Source organism: Corylus avellana, chromosome ca1 (assembly GCF_901000735.1).
Source record: "Corylus avellana chromosome ca1, CavTom2PMs-1.0".
NCBI classification, from domain to species: Eukaryota; Viridiplantae; Streptophyta; class Magnoliopsida; order Fagales; family Betulaceae; genus Corylus; species Corylus avellana.
The window spans coordinates 32,842,182-32,860,550 of NC_081541.1; the positions used below are offsets into that span (position 1 = coordinate 32,842,182).

An 18,369-nucleotide genomic window follows, 5' to 3' on the forward strand; every position below is an offset into this window, starting at 1 on the left:
CATTTACTTCAGAATTCCGAAACACCATTCTAGTTGTGGCAAATTGGGAAATTCTTGTCTTGGTGATACTTTAATTTCTCTCAGTTTTTAACCATTTTTCAATGATCAACTTTCTTCTAGAGGATGCCTAAAAACTTAATCTTGAACTGATTATACCAAAATGTATGCATAATGCATCCCCATCTCTATGATATGACTAATTCAAACCATGTAAACATCTCCGGGGCCCGCTTCTTTTTCATCACACCATCACTTTTTGAGCAGAGCAACTTTCCAATCTAACATCTTCAAGAGGATGCAGGGATGATGGTTCACAGTTGACATTGCTGAGTATTTAATCTCCAATTATAATTATCAAATGAAAGTACTTAAATATCAATATTTAACTTTAATTTTATTCATCAGGGTAGCAACTGAGAGACAAGACAATTCCATTTGTCATGCTGTTCATCTTACTTCTCAACTACTAAACCATGAGGCATTTTTGCTAAAATTTTAATTAAATGATTAAATTTATTATTTTTTACGGCTTAAGATTTTTAGATAACTAGTGATTTAAAATAGCATCAGAGCAAAAAATTTGAGTTCAAACTTTATTCTACAATTTATCCAATTTTAGTTAAATATTATGCGTATTGGGTCTCACTTGTTGAGTAAAAAATGTTAGAATATTAATTGAATATTTAGATTCGGGTGAGAGTATAAAAGATAATCTTGTGGTTGAGCACGGGCATGAATATAAACAAAAAAAATAGTAATGTTTTATACTACATTTTTATCCTATAGTTATTTCACAATTCTGACGTATCAATTTCAACTAATCTTTATTTATTTATTTTTTTTTAATAACAATGATTGATTTAAAGATCGAGAAAAGACTATCACGCCAGCATTTTAAGTCTGATAGTTGTAAAATAAAATAAATAAATAAATAAATAAATAAAGTGAACAATTGGGTGAAAAGCTAAGTGGTTTAGAAAGTTGGGTGAAAAGTCAAAACTCTCCAAAGCATAAGGGCATCACTGCAAGACAACGTACGGAGGTAGATTTAAGCCATACCCGACTACCCGTCATCTTAACGGTAAAAGAAATAGCAGAGGTTCACATTGGCGGGCTCACCTAGACAAGCAATTCAGAGTTGCGCCACAACACTAAAGTAAGGGTAATTGAGTCATTTACTACGAAATAGTTTCGGTGTTGATGTGGTGGCACAATTCGATTGGCTTTGTGTAACACACATACGAAACCTCGTTGCAGGCGATCATTCTAGAGGCCCTAGTGGCTTCGAGACCATACTCTGTAACTTTGCAGGGAAAAACCCTAATTTCTTGGTTTCGAACTTGGATTTCCAAGAAGGAGGAGCTGTTTCAAGATATGACAAGCAGTTCGTCTTCGAAAAAGCTCGTTCCAGATCAGCCAGAGATAAGTGGGTCCACAACCAAATCACTGCGCACCAAAATGATCAAATCCGAAGACAGTGAAAAGAGGGTAATGGTTCTTTGTTCGATTCAAATTTGGACGATTACCCATTTTCTGAATCACCAAAGCAATGCTACCCAGAAGCTCAGAAAATGTTTTTGAAAATATTTTGAATCTCAAAGCCAAGAACTTGTTTTCAGTTTTCTTTTGTTTAGTAAATTATTGATTTTCATTGTAGTTTTTCTTCGTAAGCTTAGTGTTAAAACCAAATTTGAATCATTACCCATTGTTTTAACTTCCATGAGAATGTTTCCCACGAATCCAAAAATAGCTTTTGGGCACATTGAGACTGTTTTAGAACTTGCGTTATCTCTGTATATACAAAGATATTATAGTTAATGGGTTTTTTTTTTTTTTTTTTTTTTTTTTGGTAGATTTTGAATAAGAAACTCAAGGATGTTGAGATAAGCCTTCCCATTGTGTATGGTAACATCTCATTCTGGCTTGGTAAAAAGGCAAGCGAGTAAGTACTATTTAGGTGTTGTTTTGGTAGCTTTATAGCTTCTTCAATTAGTTGCTTTACATATTGAGTAAAATGCTTGTTCTTTACATTCTCTAGTTTTTAATAAGGTACCAGTCGCATAAGTGGACTGTGTATGTTCGCGGGGCATCGAATGAGGATCTGGGAGTGGTGGTAAAACGCGCTGTTTTTCAGCTACATTCCAGTTTCAATAATCCCACAAGGGTTTTGGAGTCGCCACCTTTCGAGGTATCGGAAGCTGGATGGGGTGAATTTGAGATTGCTATTACACTTTATTTCCATAGCGATGTTTGTGACAAGCCATTGAACTTGTAAGTTGCTTTGCGCGTGTTGTCTGGTTCTGATTTATCTGTTATTTGGCCTAAACTATAATTGAATACTAGGTGTATTTTCGAGTATAGAGCAAAGAGCCATATGGTGATCAAATTAGAATAATAGTACTAAATCGAACAATAATACTACATTAAGTTTGATACAACTCTTACTTGGTTTTAAATTCCACAATAAGATCGTGGTGGCAAACCTGCCATGGGCAACTACCTGTATCCTCTAGCTACAAATCCTGCTACATTAATGCTCTATTGCCATAGATATCAGACCAAAAATCACCTTCTGATGGGTTAGTGGTTGAACCCTGTTTAACAAAGATGATTTCAATTACATAAGTTTTTTAACCATGTATTTTCATATTTTTCAATTACTTAAGTTTTTTAACCATGTATTTTCATATGTTTCATCTCCAAAGATTTTGAATGGAATCAAACAGCTGAAGAGACCAAAGTAGGTGGGCTGACTTTTACCATGTATTGTGTGCCAAGTGCTACCCATCAAATATTTGTCCGATACTTTTTGTGTTTAAGCAAAAGGATCTCATCAAATAATCGTCCTGATCCTTTGTGTGTTTAAATGAAATATATGAGATACAGGCAATAATGTGCAGGCCCAATATGTAAAGAACATATGAACTCTTAGGCTTTCGGTGTATTGAATATAATTATATTCACAGATATCATCATTTGAAGTTGTACCCAGAAGATGAATCTGGTCCCATGTCCACTAAGAAGCCCGTTGTTGTGGAATCCTATGATGAGGTTGTGTTCCCTGAGCCTTCAGAGGGCTTTTTAGCTCGTGTGCAGAATCATCCAGCTGTAACCTTGCCCAGATTACCTGCTGGCTTTACTTTGCCTCCTCCTGGTTTGTTTCCTAACTGATTGTCTGTAATTTTGCTCTTGGCCATGCTTTCTACGAATAAATATGCCTTTTAATTTCATGTAGTACCAGTTGAGGATGCAATTAGAAAGAAGCGAGGTGACACTAAAGATCACCCCCTAAGTCAATGGTTCATGAATTTCTCAGAAGCAGATGAGTTATTACAACTTGCTGCAGCTCGTCAACAGGTCAGCACAAATTCTTCTAATCTTTAGTGAGAGTTGTTGCTATTATGCATGGCATTACCACCCAACTAAGTACATCCTTGCTTCCTTGAAAGCATGTATGCTGCCTGTGTTGTAACCATTCTTGTTGAAGAATATTATCATCCAAGTCATCAACATTATAAATGTAAAAAAACTATATCTACATCGAGCATGGCCCCCAATTCTAACTTCAAATTATTTATACCACCCCAGTGTGTATTTACTATAATTGATGGATTTTGGTGTTTGTTAGATCAAATTTAACGTTTCTTATCTACATCTTTTTTTTTCTTTGTTACGCATTGTATGAAACTCATACAATGAAAGCTCAAACTCACCAATGATGATTAAGAAAAATGCATCGCCATAGCCATGTTTGTTGAAGTTAGTTTTGTTCATGATATTCCTCTGCTTGTGGTGAAGGGTTTTGCATGAAATGGAGAAGAGCTTTCTAATGCATGACAATAACCTCAACAGTCACAGGGCTTGTCTTTGGGTTCCTTTTTATTTAAATAGTACTGCTTAATTGTGACCTGCAACAAAAGGTTAGGCTAACTTGAACTAGGAGGTGTCTTTTTCTGGTCATCCTCCCCACAACAATACCAATGTAGGAGCCTCAAGAAGAATGACAAAGTCGAATCCTAACATCGAGATGTGGTTAGGATCATTTACAAAGATCTATTCAGGCCTTCGGAATGGATGGAACAACAGCATTAGTGCTCAAACCAAATAGTTGGGGCTAAATGATTTTCCCGATGATGCCTCTTCCGTATAATGTACCAAACCAACCTCCTTGACTTTTCTCTGTATCAGTTAGTATAGCATCAGTCAAACCGTGCTTTATTTCTCTTCCCAATTCATTTGCTTTAATGGCTAGTTGCTCATGCTGAGTTATTGACATATCATGTTGGACATCATTATCTAAGACCCACCCAACATGTCATGGATTTCAGTTTCACAAACTGGCTAGGCTGCATAGACCTGATTGACCAGTTCAGGGGACTTACTAGGATCGGGACTTTCTCTGAATATGTTTTGAATCCCATATTTCGGAGTTAACAGTGGGATGGATTTCATGTCAGTAGAGATTATGGAAGAAATTGAACCTCTGTATACTTTTAGCTTGAGTAATGCATTACGTAGTTGCACTTAAGCTTGTTGTTGACATATCTTAATCTAGATATTTTGTTTGAATTTCATTCAGAAGAAGTGTACAAGCCAAGTATTTTGACAGTTTGATTTTGCTCTAATTGTATTAGGTTCAAGCTCATATTGCTAAACTCAGGCGACAAATTAGTGTGGTTGATGGGCCGCATCAACAACAGTTGAAATCTCTCTCTGACCAGTGAATATACATCTGATCCTGCAGATTTTGATACTCTACTTCAAATTGGTTTCTCAGCATATACAGTTATTGACATAATCTGATGCTCTGATATTCTCAGCTGTGGAGTATTTTTTTTTTTGTCGGTTTTGGTTCTTGCCTTTTTCCTTTCTTTTATTTTTTTTGTCATTTGAGTATGTATCAAGGGAAGGAGGAAAAAAGATATGTATCATCAGATAAATAAAAGGTTAAAAGTTAAATTTATTTGTTATTGTGTATCATTGAGCAAAATAGCTAGTCTTTTATTTCCGCACCGAAAAAAATACATTCCTCTTTTTATTTCTTTTTTCTCTTTACAAACTTGTTCTGTTGATTTGACTGAAAGCCATTTTTTTTTTTTTTTAGAGAGGGGAGGGGAGAATAAGGAGGGAATACAGCCCGAGAAAACTCATGCCGCGGTCCTATATGCCACATGATGGGCATAGAAATTTGCACTTCTATTAACTTTTCTGGCTTCCCAAATAGAAGAGGCTGGAAAAAGTGATAAAGTTTCAAAAATTACATGTTCAATATGCTAATCCAAAACATTAGATGGATTCTATAAAGATAAAATAACAATAGAGGAGTCCCCTTCTAGAATGAATTTATCAAGGTGCAAGGAAGCTGCCAGGAAACCAGCCAAGAGGGCTGCTTGAGCTTCTCCACACGAGGGACTACAAGTAGGCCTAACTTGGGAGAGGATTTTGATGATCTGGCCTTTGGAGTCTCTAAAGACAGCTGTTTGAATAGATAAGTTATATGTGGCCTGAATTGTTTTAGTAGTTATGTAAATTCCGATTGATGAATACTTTTCTTAAATCCTTTATTTCACTCCAATAGTAACATGTATAATAAATCAATGCAAAGGAAACGAATGCATTTCCATACGATTAAGGGGAAGTCAATGAAACACAAGTCTGGATTATGCTTATATCACAAAACAGGATCTTCTAGAATTCCACAACTCTCAACAATTGATTTTAAATTAAATGGTTAAGATTTTGTCATATCAGTATTAGTTAAATTTAAATATGGTAAATGCTAGTGTGATAAATATTGAATTGGTACAGGTGATAAATAGAGATAAAATCTATACAATTTAATCTGAACAGAATTTTACTAGATCTTATGGAACGCGGTTGTTGCAACAAAGACACAAGTTGTTCCAAAAGGTGTTTCCTTTCATAGTTTATTGGGTTTAAGGTGGCTTGCAAGGGATATACCCTTTAATATTTATTTGTTAAGAAACCCGATGGAACTAGTTAACCTGTTTGAATGAAAGACTTATGAAGTTATGAGAGGCCAGGAGGTCACATGATGATGCTATTAGCAAAAGAGGAATTGTTATGCACACTTTCACTCCAACACTCTCAAATGCACATTTTCTGACGTAGCACTAAAAATTGTCATTGGATCTAAGATAGATCACTGTTGAATTTTGGATCCAATAGTGATTTTTTATGTCATATTAGAACATGTGCACTTAGGAGTGTGAGAGTGAGAGTGTGTATAGCATTTCTCTTATAACAATATTGGGTTTAGTTATTCTATGTTTGGATGATACACTGCATTGAAGTATTGTGAAATTGCTGCCTGAGAGTCTCAACAGTTTTGCTGCTATCTCTTTGCAAAATGTGTGTTATGGATTATGTTGTCATCTGAATTTAAGTTTTAGTACTGCTATGTATTTTTCAGTAACTTAGCTTATAGTCAGCCTTCTCTTTATTTGCACCTAAATTAAGCTTGCTTAGTTGAATTTTCCTTCCATAGTTTTCTGGTTTCTGCAGAGCACATGATCCAGCATCAAAATTCACATGATGAATTTAATATGCAGTATACATCAATTCAGCTGAGGGCCCTCCCCTCTAGTACTTCTGTTGGTCCTTCAAATGCTTATAGACGGTTAATGGGAATCGGACCATCCACACTAGCTTTCAGATGGGTCCTGCATGTGCTGCCCTCGTTAGTACACTTTACACGTTTGAGCCTATCCTTAGATCTCAGAAATCCTATTAATTTTGAAGTAGGTTCAAGTGAACAATGATCTCCGAGTAACGCTATTCTTTACACCTATTTATCACACTCATTTCATATAGGTCAACGTTGCGTGTTTTATGTAGCTTTTCTTTGTGTGATAGATGAGTATGAAGCTTATCATTATTCATTATTGGAGCCTTTTCTTTTGACCATTTCCCTTAATGCCCAGTACTCTCCATTACTAATTTGCTTGTTTACATTTCTATGGCATCACCATGGTTATGTGATCATGTTGCTCTGTCTCTACTCAAAGTATTTAGTAGATATGATTGGCGCCATGTTTTGAAGGTATACTCAACTAATCTTGTTTCTACATAATTTTAAGCATCTAATGAGTTGTTTGTTAATGGTTTTGAGGGGTGTGTTTTGTTTTTGGTTTGAAAAGGTGTTATAATATGGCCAAAACTTTTTTTATGTTTTTATGAGTATTGTATGTTTAGATTTGTTTGTTAATGTATTTATCTTGATAACATAAAACAAACAAATGGCTATGATCCCTAACCCAATCCCCACAATGTTAAGCAGAGAAACAAGTTTTATGTCTGAAAATGTTGTTTGTTAATGCATTTATCAAAAATAAAAGAGGCGGCGAAAACTTTTTTTATGTTTTTATGAGTATTGTATGTTTAGATTTGTTTGTTAGTATTTGTCCCCACAATGTTAAGCAGAGAAACAAGTATCAAAAATAAAAGAGACGGAGCCAGGGAGGGGCGTGAGATTTTTACTTTTTAATTTATGAATTTGAAATAACAAACTCTCAAGCACCTCTAGTTCCGCCATATATTTTATCCTTTGCCTGTAGTTTATAAAGCTTTAGACCTGCTTTTGAGTGAGCGATGTGGGACTAATTCCTTAATTTGTTTGAACCAAGTAGAGAGAAACAAAAACTTGCTTAGAAAGAAGTACTAGAGAAACAAATTTTGAGAGAAGTTGTCAAGATTTAAGAAGAAGAGAGAACTGATTTTCAAAAGTTAGCCAAAAAGCTCTCTACTGCACAACTGCCTCTGTATTCTGACAACATCATATTTGAGTTCCATCATGGATGTCTCATGTCTACACTTTGATTCAAGCATTCCCTTACAAACCCACATGGGTGTGAATGGTGTTTGTTTATCTACCCTGATGAATATATCATCTGCATAATAAAAGGTTAATTAATGCCATCACAAACCTGCAGTCATTTTTGTATTACCATATGACATAAATCGTACCTCAGATCGAACTCACCAACTTTTCAACAAGAACCAGTAAAGGAAGAAGGTGATTGATTAATTCAAGAAAAGGGTTTTCACAAAACCAGATGATTCATAAATAAATAAATAAATGAAAAAAGATTCCAACTTCCAAGCAGGCAGTTACAGTCTGTTTGAGTGATTTCTCGTATAAAAAAAAAACAGGGTAAGAAAAGATAGCGGTTTGAAGCAGTTGGAATGATCTCATATTCCGACCTTACTATGTTGTCTTTACTGCAGGGTCTGGGGGCAAGAGTAACATGGCCATCATGTGCTAAACCTAAAGGTGTAGAGTCACCATCAACCTTAAAAGAAAATCCTTATAATAATTAAGGGTCTATTTGCTCTGCGGGGCACCGCATTTCCGTGAGAATGGTGGGCCTTTCTAGTCCCCCTCTCCTGTTTTTCCTCCGGACCAATCTCTTTCACAGAACATGGGGGGAGCTGCTTCCATAGACGCCGACGTACACGTACAATTATTATTTACTTTTCTTTTCTGCTTCTTCAATTCCACTTTTACCCTCTACGGACAAGATTTACTTCGGTAACTTTTTCTATAAGTAAGAGAGAAAAAAATTCTTTTTTTTTTTTTTTTTCAAAATTTCCTACTTAATGATATGCCACAATCACATATTCACGTACATGATATGATGATGCTACATTTTCTAAAATAATATATTACATATAGGAGCGTGATACATCATTTGAGAAGCAAAATTTGAAATTAAAAAAAAAAAAAAAAAAAAAATGAGATGTGTAGCAGTTCTTAAAACACAAAGCAAAGCTAGTCAGGAGGATCTTTCCTACTGTTTCCTACTGTTGATCTGATGGAGAGGACTCTATCAAACACAGGATTTGAAGGGTAAAAGTGTGCATACCCTTTTTATTCAAAGAATGTTGCCTTAAATAAGGCTCAATCATGCATAAAAGATTATGAATTCCTACCCAATAACAATTACCTGCATAAGAGCAGTCTTAGCAGTCTCACCAAATTTTACTCACAAAAATAATCAAAAGTACTTCTTTTTTTTTTTTTTAATTTTAAAAAGTCACTTTTTTAGAGCATCCCAAACAGCCTCACTATTTTAACAATCCACTTTCACTATTCCATTTAAATATTCTTTTTCAAAGATTTATTTATTATTATTATTAATTATTAGAGTAGAAAAGAGAAACATAAGAGAAAGGGGGAGAGAAAAACTATTTTTTATTCAATTTGTGAGTGAATAGTACTCACTATTAATAGTGAGTATTGTTCACTCGCCATTGTATTTTGGTTAAAATGGTGTGTCTGAAAAATAAAGATTTAAACTAATTTTATTAAATTGTCTCACCAAAATAACCAAAAAAAAATAGCTTAGATGAAGCTGTTAGAAGTGCTCTAAGAGATATAACAACTAAAACAATGTATGATCACAAAGACCGAAGATAGACTCATTAATTATTCTTTCATAAGTAACACTAATATAGACTCCTTATTTAAGGGATCATTCGATGTACTGAAAGATAAGATAAAGAAGAGATGCTTCTTGAAATATCCTCCTACTTCACCTCGTCGTGTGTGCCCCGTGACACCAAGTCTAGAGGCGGTGCATTTTGGACATTAATGGTAGCATAATTCTTTGTCTACAGTCTAGCTACAAGTTGATGAGCTCTTTTTTAGGAGTTGGAGGGACCTAGCTAGCTAGTTATGCATTTGGATAAATGGGTTTAGAACTAGCTAAGATATTGTGTTTCAGAAGTTAGGCTTTGGTACGTACCAATTAAGGACAACTTTATGAAGGATTTGTAGGGCTTCATGTTTGTGGGGGGATCTGTACTGCTAAGGACTCTTTGAGGTTTGAGAAAAACAAAAAGGGAAGACAGAAATGGACATTGCAGCATCACAGGCACTAAATATATGTTTTGAATATCACTTTCCTGAGCCTTGGAACATGGGGAGAAAACTTTGCTGAATGTAGCCAAGCTAGGGAAGATATCAGTGGTGTACATTTAGAGCAGATTTATGTCTGATCACAACATCCTATTTCGTGGTTGTGGTTTCAGCAGGACCACATGGGAGGCCCTTCGTTTTGGGGACACTTCTTTCTAGCTAGCTAGCTAGCTTCAAATGCTGCACTTATGGATAATCTGATCATTTGTTTTTGGGGCTTCAACAACAAGTACAATTCCTTTCATTGTAAATTTTGTTACAAGGAATCTGCTTTTCTTTCTCCTTTTCCTCAAGTTGTGTGGAAACAACAGCTGATCATTTGAATTACAACCACTTAGAACAGGCCCATTGACAACTGGCAAACATCAAATCTTATTAACATACTTAGCATTATTCAAATATTAGGTGAAAGATCTTTCTTCTCCACTACTCCATTCTTTGGATTTTAGAGATCTCATACATGGGTACCCATCAAATAATTGTTTTTGCTCTCTCAAATTTACCCCGCCATTACATGTAACAACCGGAAAAACTGTTAATCATATTTGTACATTATTTCAAAATGACTAATCAAATTATAATCATAGTTTCTTTAAATCACTTGTGAGATTAACTTTTTGGGAAAACTTCACTAAGGACCCTCAAACTTTCACCCGTTTTGAAATATCCCCCTGAACTTCAAAATCTCTCAATTTAGTCCCCTAAACTTTCAATTGCTTTCAATTTGGACCCCTCCGTCAGATTTTAAACGTCACATAACATTTATACCCCTGACTTTTGTATAAAATTTCAACTTCTAAAACGTTTTTTTATTTAAAACAAAAAAAACAAAAACAAAAACAAAAATCATGGATATTTTGGTCTTTTTTTGAATTTTTAACAGCTAAAATTAACGGAATGGTCCAAATTGAGAGCAATTGAAAGTTCAGGGAACTAAATTGAGAGATTTTGAAGTTCAGATGAGATATTTCAAAACGGGTGAAAGTTTGGTGGTCCTTACTAAAGTTTCCCCTAACTTTTTTCTGTCACATTACAACATAGGCTCGTGCGTGCACACGAGGAAACAAAGTTAAGATACTAGTGAATATGCAAATATGTAGTCCTTGAACTTGAGAGTGTAAAATTAGAGTTTCTATTCTTTTCACATTCGTTTATTACATAAATTTCACACCGGTTGACGTGATCCGTCGGCCAATATAAATGCAGATAATAAATAAACCTGAAAAGTATAAATTTAAGTTAAAAATATTGGAGCCATGCAAGTAAGAAAAGTTTTCAGCCACTGGCATTAATGTGGTTATATATCACTCCCAGGGGCTATGACCATTTGAGGATAAAGGTATTGTGGTCAAAAGGTGCAGAGAGAGCAGTAAGTTACACACATGGGTTTCTGCATAATTTGTTTGTGGACTTTGAGAAACTGTTGTTTTATGTCACTGAGTCCACAGAATCACGAACCCAACAATTAGAAAAGGCCAAACCATCAACAGGATTTGTACTGGAGAGTACACATTACTGTCCGTGATTTCAGGTAGGTGAGAAACACAAGTCTCTTCAAGTAATTATTTATTTAATCACCACATTTTGAAATATGGGAAAGATTTACTTTCTGTTAAAAGAGTGGAAACTTTGGGTTGCCACCCACTTGCCCCATTTCAGAAAATTCTCTAACAAATCAATCACCTGATGTTAAGGGTAAAGGGATTATGGACTTCTTATTTGAAATATGATATACATTCTCTTTCAGTTCTTCTCTTATTCTCTCAAATTTTAAAATTATCTTTGGATCTATGAGGTTTATGTAAATTCTGCACATGAGTTTACAGATCTAATAATAATTTTAAAAATGGAGAAACATATAAAATTTGCTGATCAAGACTGGAATACTGCCCTGCAATTACTTTTGATGTAGTAGGGGATGTAAATGTAGAAGGAAATTTTTTTCATGCATGAAAAAAAAAAATGTTCTTTAACACCAAAGAAGAAGGTACAGGATTGGATCCCCTTTTATTAGGAATTTCACTTAAATTTGAATAGTTGAAGAGATGGGTTTTGCATAACTCGCCTGTCTCGAGCAAGTGAGTCTCGCATTTTAAGTTACTCAGAATAAATAGGTGCCATAACCTTTCTCTTAAACTGCTCAAATTTTTATAAAATTTGACGAGCATACTAATAACGTATTTAGATTTTACTGATCAGCGAGCGAACCGCTCGAAATTTACTTGGACTATTCTGAAATTCTTGCAAATTTACTGTTCAAATTGCTAGTCATTTGAACGACAGAATTACTGGAAATCTCTGTTCACTCCTAAAAGAAAATTCTGACCCGAAAGTACAACTTGAGGCAGCAGCCAAGAACACCTGAACTTGCAAGTATAAAACAGAGTGGCGGTGAAATTGAAGTGTAGCCACTGGGCAGGTCAATTAAGCATTAAGAGTGGTGTCCTTCAAACCTGGACCAAAATGACCCACAGAATATATATTTAAAGGAGAGCACAAAAAATTAAAATATTAGTCAATTCTAAACATTAATTTGTACTGAAAGTGGAAAAGAACCTTGAGAATTATAGCAACCTACTTTTCAAAGAGAGAGAGAGAGAGAGGGGTCCATGGTGTCAATAAGAGGACTAACACACAAGAAAAACCCCAATGGGCATGGCTCCCACCATGTCCTTTTTTTTTTCTTTTTTTTTTAATAAATAAGTAATAACAAATACAATAAACAAAAAATTACACAATTCAAATATAAAAGATTGAAAAGAAAAAGGTAAAAATGTAAAATTGGTCCTTGTAATTTACCTCATTTATAATTAGCTTCATATGGTATTAAAATGAGCTCAAATGTCCTTGAGATATGCCAAAAAAATAATTTAGTCCCTATAATCAAATTCCGTCAACTAATCTAACATATTCTGTTAATGTGACATTGAATTAAATAATACAAGTATCACAAGTTTATTAAGTCTAACGTTTCACGTTATTAGAATCTGTTAAGTTAGTGAACGAAATTTGACTGTAGAGACTAAATTATTTTTTTGGCATACTAATGACTTTTGAGTTTATTTTTGATACCACAATAAATTAATTAATTGCAAATCAGATAAACGACATAAACTGATTTTACATTTTTTCCAAAATAAAAATTGAATCTTGACATCAATCTGATCATAATTTGAGTCGGGAATCCTCGACCATAAAAACAAGCGATCGTAAAAAGAGTTATCAACAAAAAAAAGTTGGTTGTAACGACTCATGATGAACGGTGACCGGTATCAATTTGTAGAGGCTCCCACCATGTCCTTGCACACATACACATACCCCAAAACACCCGTGGTCTGTCCTTTGCTCCCACACGCCACATGACCCCTCAAGGCGCTCTCTCTCTCTCCTCAACCTTCATCATAAATACCCCCATCACCACCACCTACACTTCACAGTTCACACTCTTATTATCCCTCCTTCCTCCCATAACCTCCATATCTCCTCTGCTGCAACTAGTTCCAAAAATGGCCATCAGAAAATCAAACAAACTCCCTCAAACCGCAGTTCTCAAGCAAATCCTCAAAAGATGCTCGAGCTTGGGAAAGAAGCACGACTACGACGAGGATGGGCTTCCCCTGGACGTCCCAAAGGGTCATTTTGCAGTCTATGTCGGTGAAAAGAGAAGTAGGTACATCGTCCCGATTTCCTTCTTGACTCACCCCGAGTTCCAATGCCTCCTCCGCCAAGCCGAGGAAGAATTTGGGTTCGATCACGACATGGGTCTCACCATTCCCTGTGAAGAAGTCGTCTTCCAGTCCCTAACCTCCATGCTCAGATGAAAAAGAAGGTCAAGAAATTGATGGGTTCTCTTGGAGAAGATGGCTAAGATGAAGCAGCACATTTGCTTCTCTTTTTTTCACATCTTTCTTCATTTGTCATTCTTGATCCTTTCTTTCTTTTTCTTTTCTTTTTTGGCTTTTTTTGTTGGAGGCCCATTTTGGGTTTTTTATGTTTAATGACTCTAACTTGAAAGTTGAAACCCAAAGACATATTGTGGGTTAAAAATGTATAAAGCTTGAGATTTTCCTCATAGAGGTGTTTGTTTACACCCTTTGAGAGAAGTTTATGTTTAACCCATTCAAATCTCTCTCATCACTTTTTCGGATCGGATTCGCAAATTCAACATGAAATTAAACTTAACTTAATTTATTCTACATGATCCGAACCCGATTTTATCTTAATTACGCTTTGTTTTTGCACATACTTTGGCAAAACGAGATCATGGGTCAACCCAAATCAAAGTGCATTTAAAAAATTATAATAAAAAGGTGTATCCAAAAGGAGAGCACTCGAGCAGCATAGCTTGTCTGTCAGAGAATGTGGGGGTACTTAGGAGTGTACGGATCATCAGATTATTATTAGTTTTTTCTCTTCTTTTTTTTTTTTGGCTGAATAAAAGAGTAAAAAATAGATATAAATCATTTATTTAAAACGCCTTTGCATGATAATATGATAAGGTTAAGAGATAAAAAGGATTATCGGCTGAGGTCACTAGTTCGAATTCTCATCTTCCTCTTATGCGAATATTTCAAAAAAGAAAGGATTATCCTGAAGTTGAGAAATATATGACATACAATTTATAAAGTTGCATTTTTTAAATTATTTAAACCTTGATTTTCCATTTTCTTTGAACTTATAATGCATGCAGCTGGTTTGTACACTTAAATGTACTTTGTTCATTGTACTAATTGTGTACCTAAAAGAGTTTAAAAGTAAGGAGAGCCACGTACATTTGAGTGAGGGTACGTACGTAATTGCCTTAATTGAATTTATTAAAAAAAAAAAATTAAGGGCTATATAGTTCAAAATTTTAGGGAAGAACAAAAAAAAAATTGATAGTTATCTAATTGCACCCACTTAAATAATATATCAATTTAAGATATACTTAAAATAAAAGATAATGTTGTAATTAAATCAAGAGCCCTCTAGCATACTTTATTTTCAATATTTTTGTCAATTAATCAAGCCACATGACATGATCACCAGTTACTTCATTGACTACAAGTCCTCTCTCTCTCTCTCTCTCTCTCTCTCTCTCTATATATATATATATATATATATATGTGGCTTAATTTTCTTTGGTGCTTTCTTTTTGGGACAAATGGAAAAGGAAAGGCATGCATGATGCATGGATTACAAGTTGCATGATACCCCTATGAGCTCTCTCTATCCAAGCTAACTGACAATTTGGAAACAAAGGCTCCAAAGCATCATCAAGCCATTGATTTTCTTTTGATTTGGTGTAGCTTTTATTATAGTAACTGCTTTTTTCATGCAGTAGGACCAGCAGGGGAAGCAAAGGCTGCATCTGGCTAGCTGGTCCCTTCCCTTCATTATTAATGATGTTTTGTTTTCTTTTCCTTTCACCCACTAATTAACTCTTCTGCCACCCACACCTCTCCAATATAACTGCTTCTCCAACTCCCATAGCCCCCCCTAAATAAATATCTTCCTCTGTTGTTGTCCTAAAACGACCCATTTTTCAGAAAAATATTATTGTCGGCCCATTATTGAATATTTAATTAAAATGTAAGATAAATAACAGAGACAACATTCAAATTCAGAACCTCGATCTGTTTTGATAAGCTTATAAAAAGAACGGACTTGAAATGAGTTAGATAAGCGATATGCTATGACCATGAGTAAAATTTCACAACTTCGGGTACTTAATTTTCCCTTGAAAGCTCATACTATAGCTAATCATGGGTCCTAGTCGGCATGCACTGATCCTAATACATGAACATCTCACTTGAAACACGCGGGTGTATGCAAGGGTCGGAGTTGTCTGTATTGCATGTATGAGAGAGCATTCAGGCTCATTTGATTTGGACAGGTGATCAAAAAGTCTGAGAAGATATTATTCAAAAGCTTTATCCGAACGGGTAAAATGCAACTGCTCTTTCGCATGAATCTACTCATTGCACCATATATATCAATATGATCTTCAAGTGTCCTTACCGTTATAATGGTAGCTAGTTAATTATTATTCCTTGACTATTCAGATTATTAAGCATGCTGAGAAAACGATACCTTATTGGAACTTCTTTTCTTTTTTTTTTTCTTTCCCTTTTCTCTAGCATTGTTCATGATTTAATGCCCTAATCATAACAAGTGGACCCATTTGATGAAAACGGGGACAAAATTCACATGTAGAAAGAAAGAGGATGACTGATGAAGAAGTGATTGTCTTTCACTTCAATCTGAAAGAAGGAGCTGGGGAGATTTTACATGATCTACACGTACCACTTCACAGTTGGCCTCATGTTCTTTTTCTGCATTTTGGTCCCAAATGTCCCACGTACCCACGTTCTTCGTAATTTCTTCGAAGGAGCCTTGTCTCTCAACCATTACTTCTTCGTCTCCAAATCAAACAATAAATATGTTATTATATCTATATATATTCACTGTAAATGTATAATGCATATATATATATATATATATATAGATCATATCGGAAAATAATTTTTATTGATGTACAATTGAGAACGTTTCAAAACATTGGAAGGCAAAGAATTTTGAGATGTCTTGTCGGTGTCTGCAACCACGATATTGTAATCTTTATAAGACTATTTGCATCTGCTTTTTAAAATTTATATCTGAAAATAGTTTATTCATAATTTCATACGGGTATTATTATTATTATTTTTTTTTTTTTTTTATTAGAAGTCCCACATTGTTTGGGTATTAATTAGGAGATGGGTCATTTATAAGGGTGATGGAAAACCTTAACTCTTGAGCTAGCTTTTGAGTTGACTTATGCCTAAGACTCATTTCTAACATGCATCCAGGTTATGGCCCCCATTCGTCCTATGGTAAGACCTGATACCATGACAAACATGCAATCAACAAGATGTATATTAGAAATGGGTCTTGGACCTAAGTCAACCCAAAAGCTAGCTCAAAAGTTAAGGTTTCTTCTCACCCTTATAAATGGTCCATCTCCTTAATACCCAGCAATGTGAGATTGGACTAGGCTTTGACACCATGAAGAAATTCGCGGGTCTAACTCATCTGATAAAACCAGTTCAATAAGAAATGGTTGCCCACCCAATATTCCTTATAAACATGCTCAAGATTTTGTCCACAAATAATGTAGGACTATTTCTCAACATTTTTTTATAATTAATTAATTCTTTAAAAGTGTAATATATTTTTTAACATCATATACTTTTTACGTGCTCAAAAACCACATAACACTTTTTTAAAAATTGAACTAATCAAAATTCTTTGACCCAATTTAAAGAAAATTTATAGCCAATTATCTCATAAATCGCCATCCACAATTAAAGGAAAAGAAACAAACATGTCGATTGTTTTGTCCCGCAGAACTTGGACGATCACGTGGTTTAATGATTTTAATATGTCCTGCTTAATTATATTCAGGAACCCACACGCTAAATTAGGGGATTAATTGAGTTGACCAAGCCGGCAGAGATAAAGTGCAATGTCTAATAATGATCACTCTTTGAGGATAAGCTAGCTAGCTAGCCATGGTCTTCTTTAAACATGATTTGATATGATAGAGCAAGCACACCTTCCTTTCTTGACTAATAATCTCTTATTTTCCATGGACTTTTGCAAGCCAATATCAACATAATTAAAATAAAAACAATATAGATTACTCATCTACAGAAATTCCCAGCAAAGAACATGGCAAATGGATACTTCCCTATGGCTAGTGTGGGAACAAATAGCTTATATTTTTTCAGTCACAGACAATAATATTGAAATACTAGTATAGTTGGCTGAGTAGTTGGAACGGAGTGGAGACTATTTTGGTAGAGTACAGGGTATTTTGAAATTTTTCGAAATACATCCGTACAATTAGGATTTTTCTATAAGTATGTTATATTGTAACCCTAAATTATTAATAGTGAAATACAGTTACACTCTCCTGTAAATGTAGGTACATTGTCGAACTAAGTAAATATGTGTCTCGCTTTTCTCTTGCTCTCTCTTTCTTCGATTCTGTATTATTTATCATTGTTGTATACGGTAATAACATATATAAATTTAGTAGTAAATCAGGCTGAAATAGACAGAGGAATGAATTAATGAATAACCAATAGTACTACCTCATATTATCTATTTCATGATCTGAATTTAAAGTTAGTGTATGTAAAAGTGTATATAAAGTCAAAACTAACACGTCTTTTTAAAAATTTAAATAATATAAAATAATGTACATCAACTATTGAATCTTTATCTCTATTTATCAGCTTTCATATGCCCTTTCACCTTCTCATACTAATAACCGACATGAAAGCTATCACCATGCATGAATATTGTAGGGTGCAAGGATGTCCATTGTTGTTATGGTGTGATGATCACTCTTTTACACTATCAATATCACACGTTTTACTTAATATATGTCGGGGATTGAAGAT

At 34.7% G+C, this 18,369-nt stretch overlaps 2 protein-coding genes across 4 annotated transcripts; both read left to right on the plus strand.

Moving 5' to 3' along the window:
* The first annotated feature begins 1,269 nt into the window (after window positions 1-1,269).
* Window positions 1,270-4,963, plus strand: LOC132167905 (transcription initiation factor TFIID subunit 14b-like). Of its 3 annotated transcripts, none has more exons than XM_059578947.1 (6): window positions 1,270-1,488; window positions 1,854-1,942; window positions 2,050-2,271; window positions 2,967-3,154; window positions 3,236-3,357; window positions 4,635-4,963. In XM_059578947.1, the coding sequence occupies exons 1-6, from the start codon at window positions 1,375-1,377 to the stop codon at window positions 4,722-4,724; spliced, it is 825 nt and encodes a 274-aa protein (XP_059434930.1). In that variant the 5' UTR covers window positions 1,270-1,374; the 3' UTR covers window positions 4,725-4,963. The 3 variants fall into 3 exon arrangements, with proteins under 3 accessions (XP_059434930.1, XP_059434931.1, XP_059434932.1); XM_059578948.1 differs by having other exon boundaries at window positions 3,242-3,357; XM_059578949.1 differs by lacking the exon at window positions 1,854-1,942 and having other exon boundaries at window positions 2,057-2,271.
* Window positions 4,964-13,368: 8,405 nt separating this feature from the next.
* Window positions 13,369-14,074, plus strand: LOC132167908 (protein SMALL AUXIN UP-REGULATED RNA 12-like). Its single transcript, XM_059578953.1, has one exon. The coding sequence runs from the start codon at window positions 13,447-13,449 to the stop codon at window positions 13,759-13,761; it is 315 nt and encodes a 104-aa protein (XP_059434936.1). The 5' UTR covers window positions 13,369-13,446; the 3' UTR covers window positions 13,762-14,074.
* The last annotated feature ends 4,295 nt before the right edge of the window (window positions 14,075-18,369 follow it).